The sequence below is a fragment of the Erpetoichthys calabaricus genome, chromosome 3 (genome assembly GCF_900747795.2).
Source record: "Erpetoichthys calabaricus chromosome 3, fErpCal1.3, whole genome shotgun sequence".
Classification (NCBI taxonomy): Eukaryota; Metazoa; Chordata; class Cladistia; order Polypteriformes; family Polypteridae; genus Erpetoichthys; species Erpetoichthys calabaricus.
The window spans coordinates 278,376,538-278,398,357 of NC_041396.2; the positions used below are offsets into that span (position 1 = coordinate 278,376,538).

General features: G+C 41.3%; 1 protein-coding gene across 2 annotated transcripts in view; it reads left to right on the top strand.

Moving 5' to 3' along the window:
- The first annotated feature begins 7,774 nt into the window (after positions 1–7,774).
- The window catches only part of acap1 (ArfGAP with coiled-coil, ankyrin repeat and PH domains 1), a 205,037-nt gene continuing 190,991 nt past the window's right edge, over positions 7,775–21,820 (top strand). For both annotated transcript variants that reach the window (XM_028798404.2, XM_028798403.2), the window contains exon 1: positions 7,775–7,923. In XM_028798404.2, coding sequence (XP_028654237.2) covers positions 7,871–7,923 — 53 coding nt within the window. In that variant the 5' untranslated portion in view covers positions 7,775–7,870. The remainder of the gene's footprint in view (positions 7,924–21,820) is intronic.

The following is a 21,820-nucleotide window of genomic DNA, read 5'->3' on the forward strand; positions in this document are numbered from 1 at the left end:
GAAGCGCGGCTCTTTAATTTTAAGGCTAATATTACACGAACTATATAGACATTCTGTCTTTAGTACGTAATGCTGCATGCAAACCTCTTTATGTTTCACTCACCATATCAACACATTGCCGATCTCTGTCATTGATAGCCACCTGTCTGTCATCTTTGGCTGACACAAGGACCATATGATCTGTCTTTGTCAACATGTTGATCTTGGATAATGAGAGACCCTTCTTCAGTTTTTACCCTTGGGTCATAAGGCTGGCTACTCAGCAGCTTCTTGGACTGATGACTGCATGCACCTGATGTGTCCGTTGCTGGTCATTTTAGTTGACAGGATGTGACTAGAAAGGGCCCACACCTGTCTACAGAAGGTCCCACCGCTGAGCAGAAACCAACCCATGAGGTTTAAGGCATTGCTTGCAGAGCTTAGAGACAGGATGGCGTCAGGGTACAGATTTAGGGAAAGCTGCAACAAATTTTTGCAACATTAACAGCTTCCAAGAGCCCAGTGGCCTCCATAGTTCTTAAATGGAAGACATTTCAAAGCAGAGTTGCCAGATGACACATGAAAGCTACTTGGAGTTTGCAAAATGGCACCTAAAGGACTCCCATACTGTGATAAACTAGATTCTCTCAGGTCAGGTCAGGTTAGGTTGGGGAGCATGTACTGGTACAGTGCATTGCCACACTTACCACATGACGAAACACCTTGGGATCCTGTTTGACAACCCCCCCAGGCAGATACGCAGTTCAGTCCCACCCTCCAGAAATGACCCGCTATCTGCCACTGCCAGGTGTTACCTGGGTGTCCCCTTGGCTCAGTCCAGCCATTCGGTCCTCAACAATGAGGATCCTGTGAACAGGATTACCCTCAGAGAATCGTGCCACATGGTTGTAGTGCTGTAACTGACGTTCCCTCACAATTTAGGTAATGTGCTTCATTTGGGACTCCATGAGCAACCGTTCATTTGACACAAAGTCAAACAGGCGATACCCAAGAATTTTCCGAAGAGACACAGTACCCAAGGAGTTCAGTCTTAATCTCAGGTCACTAGATAGCATCCATGTCTCACAAACATATACCAAATCATGAAACACCGGGACTCTAAAGAATTGGACCTTCGTCCTTTTGCAAAGATATTGGGAGTCCACACACCCCTTACCAACAACCTCATGACCACACATGCTTTCCCAATCCATCTACTGATTTCATAAGAAGAGTCACTAGAGACATGAATGTCACTGCCAAGGTAAGTAAACCTCTCGACGAGGCTGACATTCTCTCTGTAGACAGATACACTGCTGTCGGCTGTGCCAAAGAGGTCATTAAAGTCCTGGATCTTGGTTTTTATCCAGGATAATTATAAGCCCAGACACTCACCAACTTCTCACTCAGTTTCTCAAGAGCCCCGATCAGAGCCTCTCTTGACTCTGTGAACATCACAGTATTATTTGCAAAGTCAAGATAAGTCAATCTTTCTTCACCAACAGATGCCCCACAGCCGCTGGACCCCATAACCCTTCCCAACACCCATTCCATGCAAGCACTGAACAGAGTAGGAGCAAAAACACACCCCTGACAAACCCCAGAATCAACTGGGAAGAATGCAGAGGTTCTGCCTCCACTCTGCACAGCACTCACAGTACCAGTGTACAGACTGGCCATGATATCCAGCAACTGTGAGGGGATCTAACATAGTTTCAGGATGTCCTACAGGGTAGCTCAGTCTACTAAGTGGAATGTTTTATGAAAATCAACAAAGGCTTCAAAGAAACTCTGCCAAGATTCATGTTTGCGCTCCATGAGAACCCTCAATGCCAGGATGCGGTCGATGGTAAATGTCTTAGGTGTAAAACCTCATTGCTCCGGTCACTGGTAGGTGAGCAAGTAATCAAGAATCCTATTGAGGACGACCCTAGCAAGTACCCTACCCAGCACCAAAAGCAGTGTTATCCCTCTGTAGTTGCCGCAATCCAGGCGATCACCCTTCTCTTTCCAGACAGGGATGACAAGTCCCGTTTTCTAGTCAGTTTTTTCTGGTCTGATGAAACCAAGATTAGTGTCATTTCAGGAGGAAACCAGGTACCTCTCATCACCTGTGCATTATCATTTCAACAGTGAAGCATGGTGGAGGCAGCATCATGCTGCAGCTTTAGGGATTGAGAGACTAGACAGGGTTGGGCAAAAGCTGAACTGATAAAATTACTGAGATATCCTTAATGAAAACCTGCTGCAGGTCGCCATAGTTTCACCTTCCAACAGTACAATGGCCCTAAGCACACAGCAAAGACGACATTTCAGTGTCTTTAGGGATAACTCTGAGAATGTGCTTGAGTGGTCCAGCAAGAGCCCGGACTTGAACCCATTTTGAATGCCTCTGGAGTAATCTGAAAAATGCTGTCCATTGATGATTTCCATCCAACCTGAGACAGCTAGTGGATCTGCAGAGAAGAATGGCAGAAAATCCCCAAATCCAGATGTATGAAGCCTGTTGTTTCAGACTCAAGAAGGCTGCAGGCTGTAATCACTGCCAAAGGGGCTTCAACTACCGAGTAAAGCGTCTGAACATTTGTGTCAGTAGGATATTTCAGTCTTTTATTTTTTAAAATACTGTTTCCACTTTGTAATTCCAAGGGGACTTAGTGTTGCTTATGAAGGAAAGAAACAAGTTTAAATGATTTTAGCATAACGATGCAACATAACAAAATGTATGTATGCATGTATGCGCTGTATATCTTTATTTTATATAGAAACTTTTGTTGACTGCATCACCTTACCATCTATGCTTGTTCAAGCCAGTTAGAGGTACAGCTGTCAAATACTGCATGTCTATAGCTGTCTCACATGCAGAGAGGCATGGATTCCTCTGGCTGTATAAGCACTTAAGAAAGATGGAAAGAAATGAGACAGATGTGACAGTACCATATTAGATAGATAGAGTTAGATATGAATGGTTCTATAATAAGTATACAGAGACAGGTATGAAAGGTACTCTGTTAAGTAGATAAATAAATCTGTTTATTAGTCAGTACAATGTTTATGAATCATTACTAACTCTTGTCTATTCTGTTTGTCTTCTCAATATCCTGATGTGGCACTTGTACTTCTGCTCTACCGCCAGACTGCACTCCTGCATAAAGAAAAATCATCTTGGATAAAGGAGCATTGGAATCATTGCATAGAAAGATTCTCTCATCAGATTCCACTATAGAAAACCCAGGAGTGGGTAGACAGCCTGTTGGCCGAGGTCTCCAGGGGCCTCATGCATAACGCCGTGCGTAGAATTTGCACTATAACATGACGTAAGCACAAAAGCGGAAATGTGCTTACGCACAAAAAAACCCAGATGCATAAATCTGTGCAAACGCCAACCTTCACGTTCTTCCGCTCCATAAATCCCGGTCAATGTGAAAAGTAATGCATGTGCACAAGCCTTCTGTCCCGCCCCAACTCCTCCCAGAATTACGCCTCTTTGAATATGTAAATCAATATAAATAGCCCTTAAGCTCAGCCTTCTGTGAAAAGGCAATGGCAAAAGCAAGAGGGAAAATAGAAGAATTTCAGCGAATACCAAATGGTGGCAAGGAAAAACTTACTATTTGTTGGTTTAAACAGTGGTATAAACAACAAAAGGAAGTTGATCGAGTGACATAGCGTGTCGGAGAAACTCGAAAGCTCACGATCACAAAGTCGCACAGTGCCCGAAATAAAAAAGAAGTTGTCACATATGAAAGTCGCCATGAAAAGGAGAGTCGTAGCCCACTGTCTGAGTGTCATATGAAAGCATATTAGGGTACAGAGAAAAAAAAGGCACACAGTGTGAAAAAAGCATGAAATGTCAACTTTAATCTCAAAATTTCCACTATTAATCACGTAGTTTATTTTGTCATTAAAGTAGAACGTCATAAACTTCATCTTAAAATCGTTTAATTTACTAGTTTCTCAATCCCATCGTAACTAAAGTAGCACATTAAATGCTTTTTTTGAATTTGATCTTTTATGTGCTTTATGTGTGTGAATCAGTACATCCTTCCGGGCTTTCTCTTCCTCCGACAGGACACAGAATCCATTATATTTGTGATATTGCAGCTCTCTGAATAATTAAAATACTGAGATGTATAAGTGATATAATTTTCATGATGATAGGAGTTAAAGCATATTATTAAACATGGGAACACGGTGGTGCAGTGATTGTTCATGTCTCATGCAAGATGCTTGCTGCACCATGTGAGACCTTCGATGAAATACTTTATTGTAGCAGTACTGTCTCTTTCAAACGTACTAACCTCCATTCCTGTCCTTACTTTTCTTTCTCCAAATACGCAATCGCCGCACAATCAGCTCTGTAATAGATGTTAAGCCATCTGTAAGCTTAGAACGCCAATTCTTCAAAACCTTTAAGGAACATCGAAATATCTTCGTAGTACGTGTTTAATTATTCTATTCATCTATCCTTCCAGTGTTGCGTCAGCACCAGCAAGAATACAGCGCGAGGCAGGAACAATTTGTGAACGGAGTGCCAGCGGCTTGCTAGCACTGCGGCACCGTGTAGTTAAAGTTAAAGTTTTATCTGTATAATATAATAAATATATTTTGCTGCATTTCATCTTAAATATGGTATCGTCATCATATGTAAATATGCACTTTATAAAGTGGCTCAGGTTGTGCAATATTATAACTGTATCGCAAGTTTACAGTGAGGTAATTGTACTTATATGTACAAACAGTTCTACAAGGAGCACTTGATGGACTGATTGAGTGTGTTTAGAGTCTCTGAAGCGTTTGTCATATGAGAGCAGTTCAATAGACAGCATGGCTGAGGCAGCATGTGCTTGATGCTGTATACCGATAATTCTCTTTCCGATCAATTGCTGTACACACTCAGATACAGTGATATAAATACTCCGAGTGGAGCAGTGAGAGTAATATGGAAAAAGATGATCCGATGTGGCAACACCTAACGGAAGCAGCTGAAAGAAGAAGAAGAAGGTGCAGTGAGAGTAACAACGCTAAAGCACTTATGGTATTTGGAATAGTTTGACCATTCTGTGGACCATTATATTGTTACAGGTTAATTACAATCAGATGCCTTAAACTAATAAACAATATGCGGTTAATTTCAGTGTATTTATATAGCTACGTCAGGGATGTGGATCTAAAAAAGAAAGGATAACCACACAGGAACAGTAGCACTGCGTTGACGCTGGGTGCCGCCAGTCTGCAAAACCGAGCGGAGAACTTACGTACGACAGGGTATGAGCTACCGTGGAAATGTGCGTGGCTTTACGCCAAGTTTAGGCTTTATACATCACGATTTGAACGTGAAAACGTTCTTACGCAACATTTTTGTGCGTACGCACCGTTTATACATGAGGCCCCAGGACAGTGACTTTGCTCATATTTTCTCTTTTACAATTTTTATTTCCTCCATTCTCAACTGACCACAGTTCATCAAATGAATAATGGACAGATCTTGTTGGTTTTCATTTATGTTTAATTAGTTTCTACATTGTCCTCCTTGAGTTTTAACAAGTTTGTATTTATATGTGTGCACCTGTTCTGTGTTTAGTAATTAATATAATTTATACTTGCACTTTAATTCAGAATTGTTAACATTGCTCTGCACCCAAGTGAAGGGCACTACACAAAAAATAAGTTGTATTAGATAGATAGATAGATAGATAGATAGATAAGATAGATAGATAGATAGATAGATAGATAGATAGATAGATAGATATGAAAGTTACAATAATAGGTCTTTAGTGGCAGATAAGAAAGGCACTGTATTAGATAGCTAGATAGATACACTATATAGACTAATATACCACGTAAACACATACATTTGTAAATATGTATAGATAGACAGATAGATACAGTTGAAGTGAAAGTCACATATTACACAGGTAGATATGAAAAATGCTATATAATAAAGATAGATAGATAGATAGATAGATAGATAGATAGATAGATAGATAGATAGATAGATAGATAGATATGAAAGGCACTATATTACACAGGTAGGTGTGAAAAGTGTTATATAATACAGACAGACAGATAGATAGAGTAGATAGATAGATAGATAGATAGATAGATGTGAAAGGCACTATATAATAGATTGTTGGTTGAGCACACAAGTGAGAATTTCCCTGGCCTCCTCACAAGTCATTGCATTCCCACTTTTAATGGCTGACCCACCTCTGGCAGTAATACTTGGGACTTTCCATTTTATTTCATCAACCTTTTCTTCGAATGATATATTGGTGAGTGCCCCAATGAAAGGAGCTCTATGTGACAGGCTGATTGAGATTAATGATGGGATATCTCCTCATTTGTGAAGTGAAAGGTGCTATAATAAGTCTACAGGGATAGACACAAAATGCACTATATTTTGAGTACTGAGAAAAGCGCTATATAAATGTAATGAATTATTATTATTATTATTATATTAGATACATACATACACAGAGATTTATTTTATTTTAAGGGTGTTATTCCAGCCTTCGACCTGAATAATAATTACATTATAATTATTGGTTAATTCTTCTGAAACTGATAAATTCCTGTGTATTTACTCTGAAACAGTGTTTCAGCTGCTAATATCAAGTAATTGCTTCATCATGCAACACACAACCATTTTAATGTGTAATGAATGGTATTTCCATATCCTCGCAAAGAAAGCTTTGTAAAATTCTAAGGCTGACATACTAAAAAATGTGAAAGTTTAAAATATACAGGTTGCAAATTTACTATAAAACAACATGTATACTCTTCTACCAATATCACACTTGTAAAGGATTTAAGGGCTTTTTATGAGAAATTTAACCACAGCTTAAGTGTTCACAATTTAAATGTTTAAAAAATGTAAAACATTCAGTCTCCCTGAAAGTATTTTGAAGTTTCTTCTTCTGAAAGAATTTTAAAATACATTTTAAAGAAAGTAAAGTAGTTTTAACGTTAGAATGTTAACGTTTCATGCGTTCATTTTACTCAAACATTCTCCGCGGTTCTGCCGTTACTTGATAGTGAGCTGTCAGGCAGTTCATTGGTAAATTGTTGCAGTGCTCGGTAAAATGTTTCAGAATTCTATCCTTCCCGGCCTTTTTTCAATTCCGCTCGCCTAGGTTACTTAGATAAGAGGAAGTGCGCTTTTGCTTGGACATCAGTACCTGTCCTAGCCTCGTTTGGCACTCTGCTGTGCCGCCTTTATCCACACCTGACACTTCTTGGGCTACGTGAGTTTTCACTCTCCTTCGGGAACCCTAAGGCGACAAGAAGCTCCTGAGGTGGCCTGCACTCCAGGTCAATATAACGGATTCCCGAGAGACTAAGCAACAATCTATAAACCCGGAAATCATGTGCAAGAGAGAAGAGGGGGGGAGGGAGAGAGGGCAGAGGAAGGAAGAGCAGAACAGAGAAGAAGCCGTGAAAAGACAGCAGCTCATCCTCGCTTTCGCTGTCATTTCCCTGGAGTAAACCCGTTTTTATCGTCGTGGCTTTTTTTTATTTATTTTTTTTTTCTTTTTGTTGAGTCTCGAAGACGAGCGTCTAAACTCGTCTCGTGCGCTGCGTGCTGATAACCTCGACGATTGACAAGATCTCGCTTTGGAAATTTGCTCCGATGCCTCCCCAGCCTGGAGTTTGCAGTAAGGACTGAACGTACTTCAGTGAAATTAAAGGAGCAGCTGGAAAGCATCTTGCGTTTTCGAGTATAAACCCCGGGGAGACTTTTGGAACCTTCAAAGGTGAAAGAAGATCAAGCAAGCTGCGCAGAGCACCAAAAGTTTGAACACGTCAAAGGGCAACATTACCTGTCTTAGCGCTGCATCCTGGACGGACCGCTTCATTTTACAAACTGATACCGGACTGAGGAGCAAGGATGACCGTTAAACTGGATTTTGAGGAATGCCTCAAGGACTCGCCGCGCTTCAGGTGAGATTTGGTGTCGGCCGCTCGTGCTGTACAGTCACCTCTATGCTTGCGTCACGTCTTATTACAGCTTACAAAAAAGGCAATTGGTATGAAGCGCAGTTAGCTGCCCTACTTAACCCGAGGATACCAATAGCGCCAAATGCAAAGAACTAAACGACCGATGTCCGTGTTTTGCAGAAATTGTGATAAAACTTCTGAACACTTCGTGGTATGACAAATTGCATGTACGAAAATTAATTATGTTGTTTCTTTATTTCATTGTCAAACAGAGAATTTCATCACACTTCCGAGCTTACAAATTATTTTCCATCCGTCCATTTTCTAAGCGTTAGTCAACCGCAGTACTCCGTATTGTTTTCATTAGTTCAAAGACTAAGTTGTTTGTGTATCTGTTTATGTGTCGTTTAAGTGCGCCGTAAGGTCGCCTTATCCGTCTCTCCATTTGTGGAGCAGCGATCACTACAAATGTTTATTTACATAACATTCATTTTTGAGCTCCGCGGAACAGCAAACATTGGTAGGTCCTAATAGGACCTGGGAAATGAAGGTATCTATCTATCTATCTAAAATTTCACCTTGGGACAAATAAACTTAGGGTTGTCTTTCTATTTACATAGAACACAGTCACAGGGTAGCTGGAGCCTATCCAGACAGACAGAAAGAAAGAAAGGCCTGCTATCTAATATAGTGCCTTTCACATCTATCTATTTTGTTATCCTCATATCCACATGGGCTACCTCACAAATAGAAAATATGAAATTATTTTCAAATCCTGGCACAGTTATTGACTAATGGAGTATGCATTGCGTATTCTTCTGGGGTCAATGTGAATTTCTCCTCTTTCCTCCCCATCTAAAGATGTGTTTCAATTCAATTTATTTTTAGTAAGTGCACTTCCATTTTATGAGCCTAGCACACTATGCAGTAATTGCAAATACAATATGACAAATGAAGTACACTATAAACACATAACATAAATTTGAAACATAAACAGAGAAATGTCACGCAATACATAAAACAGGTACATCTATCTTCTCTATCCGTGCCTTTCATTTCTGTCTCTATATATGTTATGTAGTGCCTTTCATATCTCTAGAGCGACAGATAGAACTTTATTTGTTCCCAGGAGTAAAATTAGCTTTTTACATAAGCTCATTAACAAATAAATAAATGAATACACACTCTCGCACACTATGGTCAGAGCACCACACTCCAGAATGACTACAAAAATAGAAAACTAAAAAGAAAGAACACGTCTGACTTAACCATCCCAGTCATAGTGACACATTATGCAAGATGCATAGCTCTTGTTGTAAAGGAGCCCCAGTAGCATTTCTTGACACACTTTTTTTAGCCAAAAGTCCTCAGTGTTAGTGTGTTAAAGAGAGAGGGACAGCTAGAGGTAAATTCATTTATCTCTATATCTACTAGGGACTTTTCCATCTAGCTGTATACTTGAGGGTATTGTATCCACCTTATCTTGAGGTTTGGTAGGGGGTGTTCCATCAAGCTTTATACTTGTTAAGTGCTTCTGCTTGAATAGGATATTCATGTAGCTGGCCCTAAACACAGAGAGAGAGATAATTCCTAGGTAGATGGAGGGATGGATCACCCTTCCAAGATCCATCCATGTTTTTTATTCATTCATTTTCCCAACCTAGTTATCCAGGGCAGGTATGAAAGCAGTTGAAGTCTATCCCATCCATCTTTGTGATAGATATTCCAGTGGATGTTTCTTCAGCAGCTGTCCCTGTCTAGGGGACAAGTCAGTGATGTGCTACGATGCACTACAGGAATATCTGTCTAACTCTGTTCACGTTAGATGCATCTTCAGTAACAACCATCTTGAAATTTTTAGAAGCCACTTTAGAACATTAAAATGATTGTGACAAGAACAGACTATTCAACCCAACAAGCTCACCCATCCTGTTCACCTGGATTGTTGAAAATAACACCAGTTAAGATCTGAAGACTCTTAAAGTACTGCTGTCCACCACACTGCTTGGTCATTTATTCCATGTGTCTATGGCTCTTGGTGTGTACAGAAGTTTTCCAACATTTGTGTGAAGTAAGCCCTTAACAAGTTTCCAACCATGTCCCTGTGTTCTTGTTGCAGAATGTCTCGATCCACTGTACTAATGGCTTAATCTCCATTTGCTTAAGGTGAAAAGGTTCAACTTGTTCATTCTTTCCTCATACCTTTCAGCCATGGAGTCTGACGGGTCACTCCTATCTAGACTGTGTCTGGCACCGCTTTGGCTTTAGGAATGTCTGTTTATATATTAAGAGATAACTAGCATCTGCGTGTGTATTTATTATGGTGGCAGCATGATTTCAAATATATAAATGGAACTGATCTCCAGGTGAGAGGCAATGGGAGAAAAAGATGGTACACTATAATGCTTATGAATATGTGTGCATAATTTAAAAATGAACTTGTGACACATAAATGCATAGAGGAATAAATGTAAAAACCCACAATATGGTGCTTGAACCTCAGGGATGGCTAAGCGGAGTTCGAGGGCACCAGTTAGTTTCTGTTCCAGCTCATTTCCTGCTCAATTGCCCAGTTCCTGGTCATGGAACACCATTGTTTGCAGTAGATGGCTTTTTGTTAATGCAGTTTGTTGGTTGGTGGTTCTTGAGTCTTGTTCCGCTCATTCATATAGGTGAGGAGTTTTTGAAGTCTCTAGGTTTTTAACATGTAGGTTTCTTGTGAGGACTCGCACATTGCATGATAAATATCAGACTGAACTCTGTGTGTGTGTGTGTGTATGTGTGAGAGAGACCCTTTATACACAACTAGTCTGTTAAACGTATTAAGAGCGCTGCTTTGAGGGTGCTGCTCCTGATCTGTGTGCTCTCTACTGTATTCAGGCGATGCATTTCTTTCTGAATGAATATATGTAAGAATTAAATGCATATTTTTAAGAAGCTAGATAAAGACAGGATGCACTTGCTCGAACGGTATCTGCATCATGTTCGTTGCAGCACCGAGCTCGTGTAGTAAACAGGAAAACACAAAGCGAGAACCTGCAATGCAACACAAAGCTGCACACAACTGCGCGCATCCAGGAGCTGACCACCCTGGTGTGGACAGACATTCAGTAACTAGTGTGGAGAAGGTCATAGTTAGAGCCAGAGACACAAAGGAAGGGCGACTTTACAGGGATTCTCCCCAAACCTTAAATATTTTGTCAGTCTGTTAGGAGCTTATATATGGCAGTTTTGACTGGAGTGTGTCCGTTGTGCCAATTTGAAAGTATGCGTGTGCGCTCTTCAGTTCCATCCAGAGCTGGACACAATTGACTGCCGGTGACCCGGACGCAGGTGACAAACGCGGGTGGATGATGGGGTTCAAGAGGAGATTAAACCGCACACAACTGTGTGGAGGAATTGACTGGAGGTCAAGAGTATCATGTAGTCACTGCTGGCTGGGAAAATGGAAAATAATAAAAAAACGCAACATGTCGAGCTGTTTATGGGACATCCGGCTAATAATTTGAGATACGCACGTAAAATGGCACTGTGAGTCAGACATGAAGCTGGCAACGCGCTGCATGAGCTCCTGCTTGCGGGTGTTTAATTATAGGCTGGAGGAACAGCTTGAGCTGCGAGGCTTTATTTTAGTACAGCGACGCTGCGAGTGTGCTTGTGTTTTTTGGGGGGTTTGGTGGGTGGGTTGGGAGCGGCTGCAGCTTCCTACTATGGGACCTTGTATGGGCTGTGAATATATTCGTAAATCGATTCGAAAAATCCATTCTTACCATATTCATAAATTACTATAAGGAAGAAATCCATGGTTGGACGCCTTTTTATTTGAATATTCATACACTACTTTAGTTAATTTGTCGTCGAACCATAACTCAAATGGGAAAATATGTGCGTTAAGTATCGCTAAAATATTGCCGATGACCCTAATATTCAAGTGTAATTTTTGTATAGCGCAGTCAGTTAACAGCACACGAATGCTGTTTAAACAAGGGCATACAAACATATATGAGAAGAAGGTTTGTATCCCCTGAATCTGTCCAAGTGGAAAGCAGGAATGACACCCAGGAGATTATTTGTTAGAATCTATCTGTCTGTCTGTCTGTCTGTCAGATAGATAGATAGATTGTTTATCTATCTATTTATCTAATATAGTGCCTTTCATGTTGATTTTTATATATCTTATTATAGTGCTTTTCACATCTATCTATCTGTCTGTTTTCTAAATTTTCCCCCTTGAGACAGATAACCATAAGTTTATTTATCTATTCACAGGGTAGCTGGAGCCTATCCGAGCAACAGTGGGCGCAAGGCAGGAACAAACCTTAGACGGGGTGCCAGTCCATTGCAGAATGAACACACTCACACACATGCAGTAGAGCTAATGTAGCATCGCCAGTCCACCTAACAGGCATGTCTTTGGACTGTGGGAGGAAATCTGAACACTTGGCGAAAACACAGATACAGAGAGAACATGCAAATTCCACACAGGGCAGACCCAGGGTGTGAACCCTGGTCTCTTTACTGCAAAGCAGCACCATTACCATTGTGCAGATACACGCAAAACTCACCCAAAAAAGTGACTAGGAGTGGTGGCTCTGAGGCTAGGGATCTGCACTGGCAATCGGAAGGTTGCCGGTTCGAATCCCGTAAATGCCAATAGGGACTCTGCTCTGTTGGGCCCTTCAGCAAGGTCCTTAACCTGCAATTGTTGAGCGCTTTGAGTAGTGAGAAAAGCGCTATATAAATGCAAAGAATTATTATTATTATTAATAACTGGTAAAAAGAAACAGCATTTCTGAATAGGCTAAAGATAAGAGCAGTAATACTCCTAGTGAAGCATTATAAATGCGTGTTGCTCTAGGTATGAAGGAGTTCCAGTGACATTTCTTGACACACTAATGCTATATTATTTGCAGGCTGAAAGCATATTAGTGTTACAGTGTTAGTGTCAGAGAGAGGATGTGCAGCATTGTTCATAAAGGCACTCAGTTCTGTCTTCATTCTCTTCCACCCTTCTACATCCTGCAGGTCTTGAGTGCATCTCGTAACTGAGCCTGCAGTTTTAATCTGCTTGTTGATTTGGTGAGCCTCTCTCTCTCTATCTATTTAATATAGTGCCTTTCATGTCTGTCTTTACATATGTTATGTAGTGTCCTTCACTGTCTATCTATCGATCTATCTATCTATCTAGCCTTTCATATCTGTCCATATATTATTTAGTGTTTTTTCTGCCTATTTTTGTATATATTTACTAGCCAACCCGCGGCGTACCATACGCCGCATAATCAGGCCAGTTTTTTAATGATTTTTAAGCACAGGGAGAAAATTAACATTTGAAAAATCGGTAATGTAATAAATCAGCAAGAAAAGCAACATTGTAACAATGCACGGAACAAACCAACACACAATCGTCCGTGATTGAAAACTGGCGGACCGACATCGCGGCTTCTACTCCCAGACGGAGGGATAGGGGTGGACGGTGCTCAGGCGCGGAGAAAGGAACGGGAGGAGAGGAGAAGGACGCCCATTCCGCTCTGTCTGTCATGCTAGTGTGGTGATGTTTTGTTCAGTATGCACTGCCTGGTCATGTGCCCACCTCCAACTCGTCACTTGAGTCGTTGTCGTTTTTGCACAGTCCAGATACACCTGTGACTCACGTAGACTTTTCATTGGTCTGTGCAGCTTTGGCTGCTTTTCTATATATAATCCACCAAGACACCCGATTACGGTAGTAGCGAGGTGGGAGGGGGGTGTGTAGAAAGGGTAGTAACGTAATCAGTGGGAGCGTATGAGTCGCACTTAGAGGGAATTGCACGGTTTGCAGCACAAATGGGGTTCAACGGCTTACCCACGCCTCTCTGTGTCGGGTAGACACATGGTCAATCTCATGTGTAATTATTTATTGAATGGTAAACACTTCTGGAAAGACACGGTTGTCCAAAACGGGTTGGTGTGAGAATACAACAGTAAGTGAATGAAAAGATGGAACTCTGGAGAGAGGAAAATACAACACAATAGTGAACCCGCGGCATAACAAACGCCGCATAATTATTTATTGATGGTTGAACACTTCTGGAAAGACAGAGTTGTCTAAAAAGGGAGGGTTTGAGGATACAACAGAAAGTGAATTGAAAGATGGAACTCTGGAGAGAGCAACATATATTGTCTGTGAGTGAAGACTGGTTTTGGCAGATATAGGCATATCTTTTTGAAAGTTTGTCCTTGTGCCTTATTAATTGTCATCGCAAATGCCAATCGAACAGGAAATTGTCTTCGGGTAAAAGTAAAAGGCAAATTTGAATCTGACGGGGTCAGGCATATCCGGGGAATAAGGACAGTTTGTGAGGTTGCAGATGTGATAGTTTTACACTCCAGTACATTACGGTGAATGGTGCTAACAGACAGTCTAGTGCCATTACAAAGACCTTTTGCAGGCAGGAGGTTTCTGAGAAGCATGATGACAGATCCATTTTTAATTTTGAGTTTATGTGGAGGCATGCCAGTAGGAGTAAGACTATTAAGAAATTCTTTGGGGAATAAAAGTTGATCTGCAGGATCATCTGTGACGATGGAGTCCACGCTCGTGAAAGTCACGTCATTGTTAGGGATAAGTTTTAGCACTTGTTCATTAAGGTATAGCAAGTCTTCGTTGGTGACGCTTAATATAGCTCGCGTGCTGTCATATTTGTTGTCAGTGTAAGAACATGAATGTGACGCCACAAAGGGTGCTTGTTAATGCAACTGGCGACAGTAAGCGCGCGGGAGCCACGTGTAATGACGGGGAGAATTTGTCGGAAATCTCCACCCAATAGTATTGTTTTGCCTCCAAAAGGCTGCGTGTCACCCGTGAGGTCACGTAATAACCTGTCAACTGCCTGGAATGCGTATGTGTGTGTCATTGGCGCCTCGTCCCATATAATAACTTTGGATTGTAGAAGATGTTGAGCATGTGGTGAGGAAGGTTTGATGTTGCATGTGGAAGTAGTAGTGAGCTTCAACGGTATTTTAAAAACAGAATGGGCAGTTCGTCCTCCCGGTAATAATGTTGCAGCTATTCCTGTAGATGCTACAGTTGTAGCAATGTCTCCCGTAGCTCTGATGGTATGAATCAGGGTTTTGTACACAAAGGTTTTTCATGTTCCTGCAGGACCATCGAAGAAGAAGCATCGGGGATGGGAATTGTTATATGCAGTGTGTAAAACAGTATCAACAGCGTGTTTCTGTTCTGTGTTGAGTTTGTCGTAGTGTTCTATAGCGTGAATTTCCATGAAATACTTTTGAAGCGGTAGCCATGGAGGGCAAAAGAATAGTCAACGTGGCTCACAGCTGGATTTGGACAGCAGCACAGACCAAAGCGAGTGAGTATGTGTTTGATAAGCTGTTTGAGTTGGCGGGCAGTGGTCTGAGGTGCGTTCCTGAGCACGTGGGAGGAGGGGCAGAGTTTCTGGGCGGGGCTTCGTTGTTCCTTTCGCATGGTTTTTCATGGTGGACGCGGTCGGGTGTCGAAACCGAAAAAAATAATTAAAAGTCAACGTGGGTCAGACGTGCATGTGGACTGCTAGCACAGACGAAAGGGACTAACTGGGTGGTCGGTGAGTTTTTGTGTCCGGGGAAATGGGCAGGCAGTGTGAATGCCTAGAGAGCGAGGGTAGACGCGGGCCGGTGTTGTAAAGGACTGTTTTAAGGATCCCATGGGATACCCCTCGCAAACCGTTTTACACGCTGCATATGGCGAATCACGTCTGCGAGAAACATGCCTCTATGAACAGTCAACGTGGCACGGAGGTGCATGTGCCCTCTACGACAGACGAATATAAATGACGCCGTTTTTTATGTGTTGTTGCGTCCCAGTTGGTGGGCGTGGCTCTGCGAGTTGTCGTCGTATCCAATGGTCTTAGAGTTGGTGGGCGTGGCTCCTTCCTGCGTGCGCCATGGGTGTCTTACTTGTCGGCGGCTTAGTGAATCCACGCCCCCTTCCGGCGTGCTTTCCATGGTTGTCTTGCCTTAATGAATTATATATATAGATAGATGGTTAGGCAGGTGAGTTCATGGCAGTATATACTGTATATGTTATATACACAACATATAATTTACAGACCCATCAAAAATATTATACAAAGCAATGGAAGATAATTTTACACAAAATCCATGGAACTCAAAAAACATTGCAAGGCTATTATTTAAGGATATTTGGTCTTTTTGTGCTGACTCTAATTTAAAACTTTCCATTTCTTTGGGTCTGGCTCAATTTCATTGAAATGTTTTAGAATCCATTTTTTCTGAAGTCACTTTTTCCATTGTATGGCTGTGAGGTGTCAGATTTTATCCTGCCAGCATTTGGCCAACAGAGGAACCAAGTCCTTTGGTAGCTTTGATTTCACTAAAGCTTGGATTAATGGATGGCAGAGTGTGCCATTGGTTAGTGTGGTTTGTTCCCATGGTTGTCCGTGGTGTACATGGAATTTGCATGTTTTACCTGTGTGTGCTTTCTTCCCACATTCTCTAGATGTTCATAATTAGCCAATTAACTACCCTGAACTTCTAGATAGGCCTCCCTTTCCTGTGACAATTTCATGAAAGTAACTTAATGAGTAGGGGAGCCATGGTGAGTTGCTTTCTGTTGGAGTTTTATGTGACTGTCCAGTGTTTTTGTGGGTTTTCTCTCCTGGCTTCCAGAATGCTACCTGATAGTACCTAGAAAAGCTGCACGATAAACTGGTATCCTATCCAGGCTGGGGTCCTGTCTTGTTATGCAGATAGACTCCAGTTTTTAAAACTCTGAAAGGAAAATGTGGATTTAGAAGATAGGTGGATGTATAATAAAAGCAAAAGCAGTAAAATGAATCATTAAAAAAGGTGATTTAGTTCAATTAAGTGTGTGAAAACCAAGTCCTAGAGTGCTCGAGTGCCTGCTGGCTTATGTTTCATCTGATTTCTTAATCTGAGGCAAATCCAAGTTGTTACATGGACTTCCTTTTTTATTAGATGACTTGTTCCCACTCTCTGTGTGGGCAGTCTGAGAAATGACCAACAGCACGGGTTTTACTTCTCTACAAGATTAAGACAGATGCTCTTTGTGGTCGAAGTGTTAGCACAAAGCAGGTTTTCACTTTCTATACTCGTTTTAGGTTCTTTGCCTCTTGAGATTCTAAGGTCTAAGTTGTTTATTTCTAATCAGAAGCCATCTAACAAGGGGACGTTAATAACAAGGTAGCCAACAGTGGAGCTGTGTGCTGAGTGTGTCAGTGTTGTGCAGGTCCACTGATCCTTCAGTTAAAATCATTAAGTGTGCTGATGATACCACCATTATTGGTCTAAGTACTAATGGTAACAAAACAGCTTACAGAAAAGAGGAGTCTCGTCTTGTGTCTTGGTGTGCTTCCAATAACCTAGTGCTCAATACCACCAGGACAGTGGAAATGGTCTTGACTTTCACAAACAGCAGTTACAGCCTCACCCACTAGAAATGAGTGATTCTGCATTCAATATGGTGGAATCCTTCAAACACAAACTCTTTCAACTGGGACATTAACACCGCTTCCGTCACTGAAAAGGCACAGCAGTGATTGTACTTCTTATGCCGACTTAAAAGATTAAATATTTCCCATCCAATCTTAGTTCAATATTACAAAGCCACAAATCTCCATGTTTTCTGGTTTGGTTCAGCAATGGCACACTGCAAATCTAATCTGGAGCGTGTTGTGAGGTCTGCTGAGAAAATAATTGGCTGTGCTCTTCCATCTGTCATAGACCTGTAGATATCTTGCGTCACTAACCATCTCAAAAGGACCACGATGAACTCATCTCACTGAGCTCATCACTTATTCCATAAACTTCCCTCTGGTAAACACTTCAAGTCAATTAAAACTAAAACTAACAGACATCTCGATAGTTTCTTTCCCAGAGCCATCGACCACTCAAACCATTTGTATATTCTTGCGTTCTGTCGTGTACTGTATGAAGGTGCGTGTGTGTACAGTGTATGTACATGTATGGGTGTGCATGTGCATACACACTCACACTTTCACTTGCACATCATTATTTGCACATCTCCTTTATAATTATACTATCTGCAACTTTGTGTAAAGTTTTTCTTTTTAACTTATGCTATTTATATTACTTGAATGTGATGTTGTGTTTTGTTACAAGAAACTGCAAATCTACCAAGTCAAACTCCTGTACACTAAGTACTGGCGAATAAAAAGGGTTCTGAGTCTGATTGTGACTTTAGTAAAGGCTGTTTTCTTTCTGAAGGCTTCATTATGATCATGTATTGATGGTTGGCTGGGCTGAAAATTTACACAGCACACGGTGACCTGTGTTGTTAAAGCATCGAGGAATCTCATAAATTAATTCTACGTGCTCAAGGGACGTTATGCTCAAACTATATAATGTACTAGTTAGACTGCACCTGGAGTATTGTGTGCAGTTCTGGTCACCAAGCTACAAGACAGACATAGCAGCACTTGAAGCTGTGCAGAGGAGAGCAACCAGGTGAATCCCAGGACTTAAAGATGTGTCCTACATGGACAGACTCACAGAATTAATCCAGTTTAGTCTCAAGCAGAGGAGGCAACATGAGGACCTTATCCAGGTCTTCAAAATTCTTAAAGTAGGTTGATAAAGTAGATCCAACAGAATTCTTTCAGTTTAAGGATGAACCACATGCTTGAGGAAGCCAATGGAAATGAAGGGGAAGAGCATTTAGGACTGAAGCCAAGATGCATTTCTTTATGTGAAGAGTTGTGGGACTCTGGAACAAACTACCAAGACATGTAGTCGAAGCAGAAACCTTAACAACCTTTAAGAAGAGCCGGGATGAGATATTAAAACAGCTTAGCTAGTAGATAAACAAATGGGCCAGATGGATTGAATGGTCTCCTCTGCTTTGTCAGAGTTCTTATGACTGTGCTTCTGTATTCACAGATCACACGGTAGCATTTTATTTATTGGAATAAATAACTCCAGGGTCAGCTGCTTGGGGCTGTGACAAAAGTAGTGAGGGAAATGTGTGGGTGAAGGAAAAGTTAAAACTTCGTGAACAGGAATTGAACCCGGAATCCATGTTTGAAATCAACCATGCAGACCGTCACACCAAATGAAGTACTGCTGTCTATTGATAGATCACATTTTTTTTTTTTTGCTGGTTGCTCTGACCTCAAGCCACCTCATGGCCAAGAGTTACATGTCATAAACCTGACTATGGTAAGAAATACTTTTGTGCAGATATATATATGTGTATGTCTGTGTGTATATATCTCTTTTATAAAAAAAAAATCATGTGAGGGAGACAAGATGTGATCTTCTCGGAAGACACTTTGACGTCACGTATATATCTCTCTTTTATAAAAAAAAATCATGGGAGGGAGACAAGATGTGATCTTCTCGGAAGACACTTTGACGTCATGTGTAACAAGGCAGTGAGACCAAAGGACAGCTGCTGTACAGGTTTTTAAATGATTGATGAGCAGTGCGATGAGCAGAGCACGCAGTTCGCCAGAAGCAGCAGCAAGACAGCAGCTGATCTGACCACATCTCCTTAGCACGCATTCGGCCCACCCCCCCTCACAACGTGAGCAGCGTTATACGTCCTGCAAGAAAGAGATTTAACCACGCCTGTGGCCGGAAATAAAGGACAAAGAGTAGATGACAAAGTAGAATGTCGTAAAGAATTCAAAAATATTGGCATGGTACATATGCACAGCAGGTTAGAGATAATGGAAGTACAAAAATTCCAAAGTCTCAAAAAAAGGATAGGAAAGATCGCATTAGTGCAAACAAATACAAATTATTACTTGGTGAAATAACAGAACAGCGAAAAGAGATGGAATATATTGTTCGGATTTAAACTTTAAGTCGGCGACTTGTAAATCGTCTAATTTGTGTTGCCAGCGAGAATTAAAGGATTCCAAAAACGTTGTAGTATGAAGTCCCAAGAGATAGAGACTTTCAACATGAGATTCTTTCAAGTCACGCCCTACTTACAACTATTTTCAAACAAGACCACAGTCATCTAACCTCAGCATTCGTGTGAATGCTTTTGTCAGACACACTTCCTGCACACTCAGCTCTTATAAATTTTATCAGGACAATAATTTTATACTTTCTAGATGACACGGCAATGACAGAGCGAAGAAGAAAGACCAGGGATAAACATTCGAGAAAGTCGTTTTATTTATCAGAGAGAGAGAGAGAAAAACGATATTCACTCACAGGCAGTTATATGTTGTGATGTCACGATGTAAGTCCAAACACGGAATCAAAATTCATTGCGATCTTGGAAGAAAAGTTAATTCCAAATATTGTTTTTACTAAAGTTTTAAAGTAAAAGTGAAAATAATGCATATGTAACAATTCCCATGAAAATAACAATCTCTATAAATTTTATATCCGACAAACCAAACCCTGGGTTGGGCGAGCGAAGTGATATATAATATATTTACACATATGTGTGGGTGTGTGGCCACCAGGGGGCACACCAACTCCCCAAACCCGACACAGACACCAGGTACAAGTCTGTGCAACACACATTTTTTATTCTGATATGGGAAACGTTTCCCAAGTTTCCCACCTACATAGCACAGTACAAATTTACAATAAACAGGATAATACAGCACTTTCTTTTCTTCTTTGTCTGTCCGTCTGTCTTCCGCCTCTACTCCTCCTCTGGCAAGCCACATCCTCCACCGCTCGACTCTGGCTCTCCGAATGAAGGCAGGCAGCATCTTTTGAGCTGGACCTGGGGGTACTCCAGGTGGCTCATTAGTGAGGTCTGGAAGCACTCCCAGGTATGGTGGAAGCCCAACAAATTAGGACTCTGCAGCTCCTCCTGGCGCCCCACCTGGAACCCAATAGAGCTGAGCCAAATTCCAACTCCCATGGAGCCCTGTGGGAATCCGAAATGCGACTGCAACCTGTGGGGGGCTGCCATCTAGCACTCCAGGGAAGGCAGTGCCCTGTGCACATCTGCTCCCCCTGTCCTACCTTTATGACGGTGTCTCCGCCGGGAAAGGGCCCTAGCCATCTGTCACAATATATAATATATATATATATATACACTTATATAATACATATAATATGGTGACCTGGGGCTAACCAGTGACAAGAAAACTCGCACTACAGCCAAACCTTAATTTAAGATTAAAACAAAGTTCAACTCAAGAGAAAAGCCCAATTCAAGGACGTTACCTTTGTCTGTCTTATTTAGTGGTATCCTTAACTCCATTTGAATTAGTCCCTTGTGCAGCACACCTTTAGACAAGTGCCCATATTATGTATACATTACACTGTCAGTATGGCAGAGCTCCTTCTCTGACTCATTTCAAAAGTAAACTGATGTATAATCCGCCGGCATACCCTTTTATCCTGGATCCTCAGGTCATGTGACTGGGAAGGGTTGGTTCCATGGATTGTCTTCTTGACCTCATTTGGCATTCTGAGTGTCTGTGGGGCTAGTTGATCTTCTTGGGTGTGGCTAAGTTCTTCTCACTTCTCTTTCCAAACTGTAAAAAGCATAACATATTCTGAGATATCAAGAGTTCCTTGACGTTAATCCCGGGTTTTTTTTGTGTCTCCTACATCATAATGCAAAGCAGCAAACCATGACAACATATTTATTTATGTATAAAACATATTTATGTATTAAACATAAGGATATCTAAGAGTAGCAAATAAATAAGAAAACATTAAGTGGAACTTGATTAGCCTACCCTGCACAATGTTAGTACCAGCCATTCCCGTCTCACTTCTTGTGCCTTTCTGCTGGACTTTTCCAGCCTCTTCTTCACCTGCTGCCTTGAGCGACAAGGTCTCTCTGTTAAAGTCCATCTGGGCTGGGTTAGAAGAGTGACAGACACATTTTTCAGTTTTTCTTTTAGGGGCATTTCAGAAGAAAGCTGAGGGT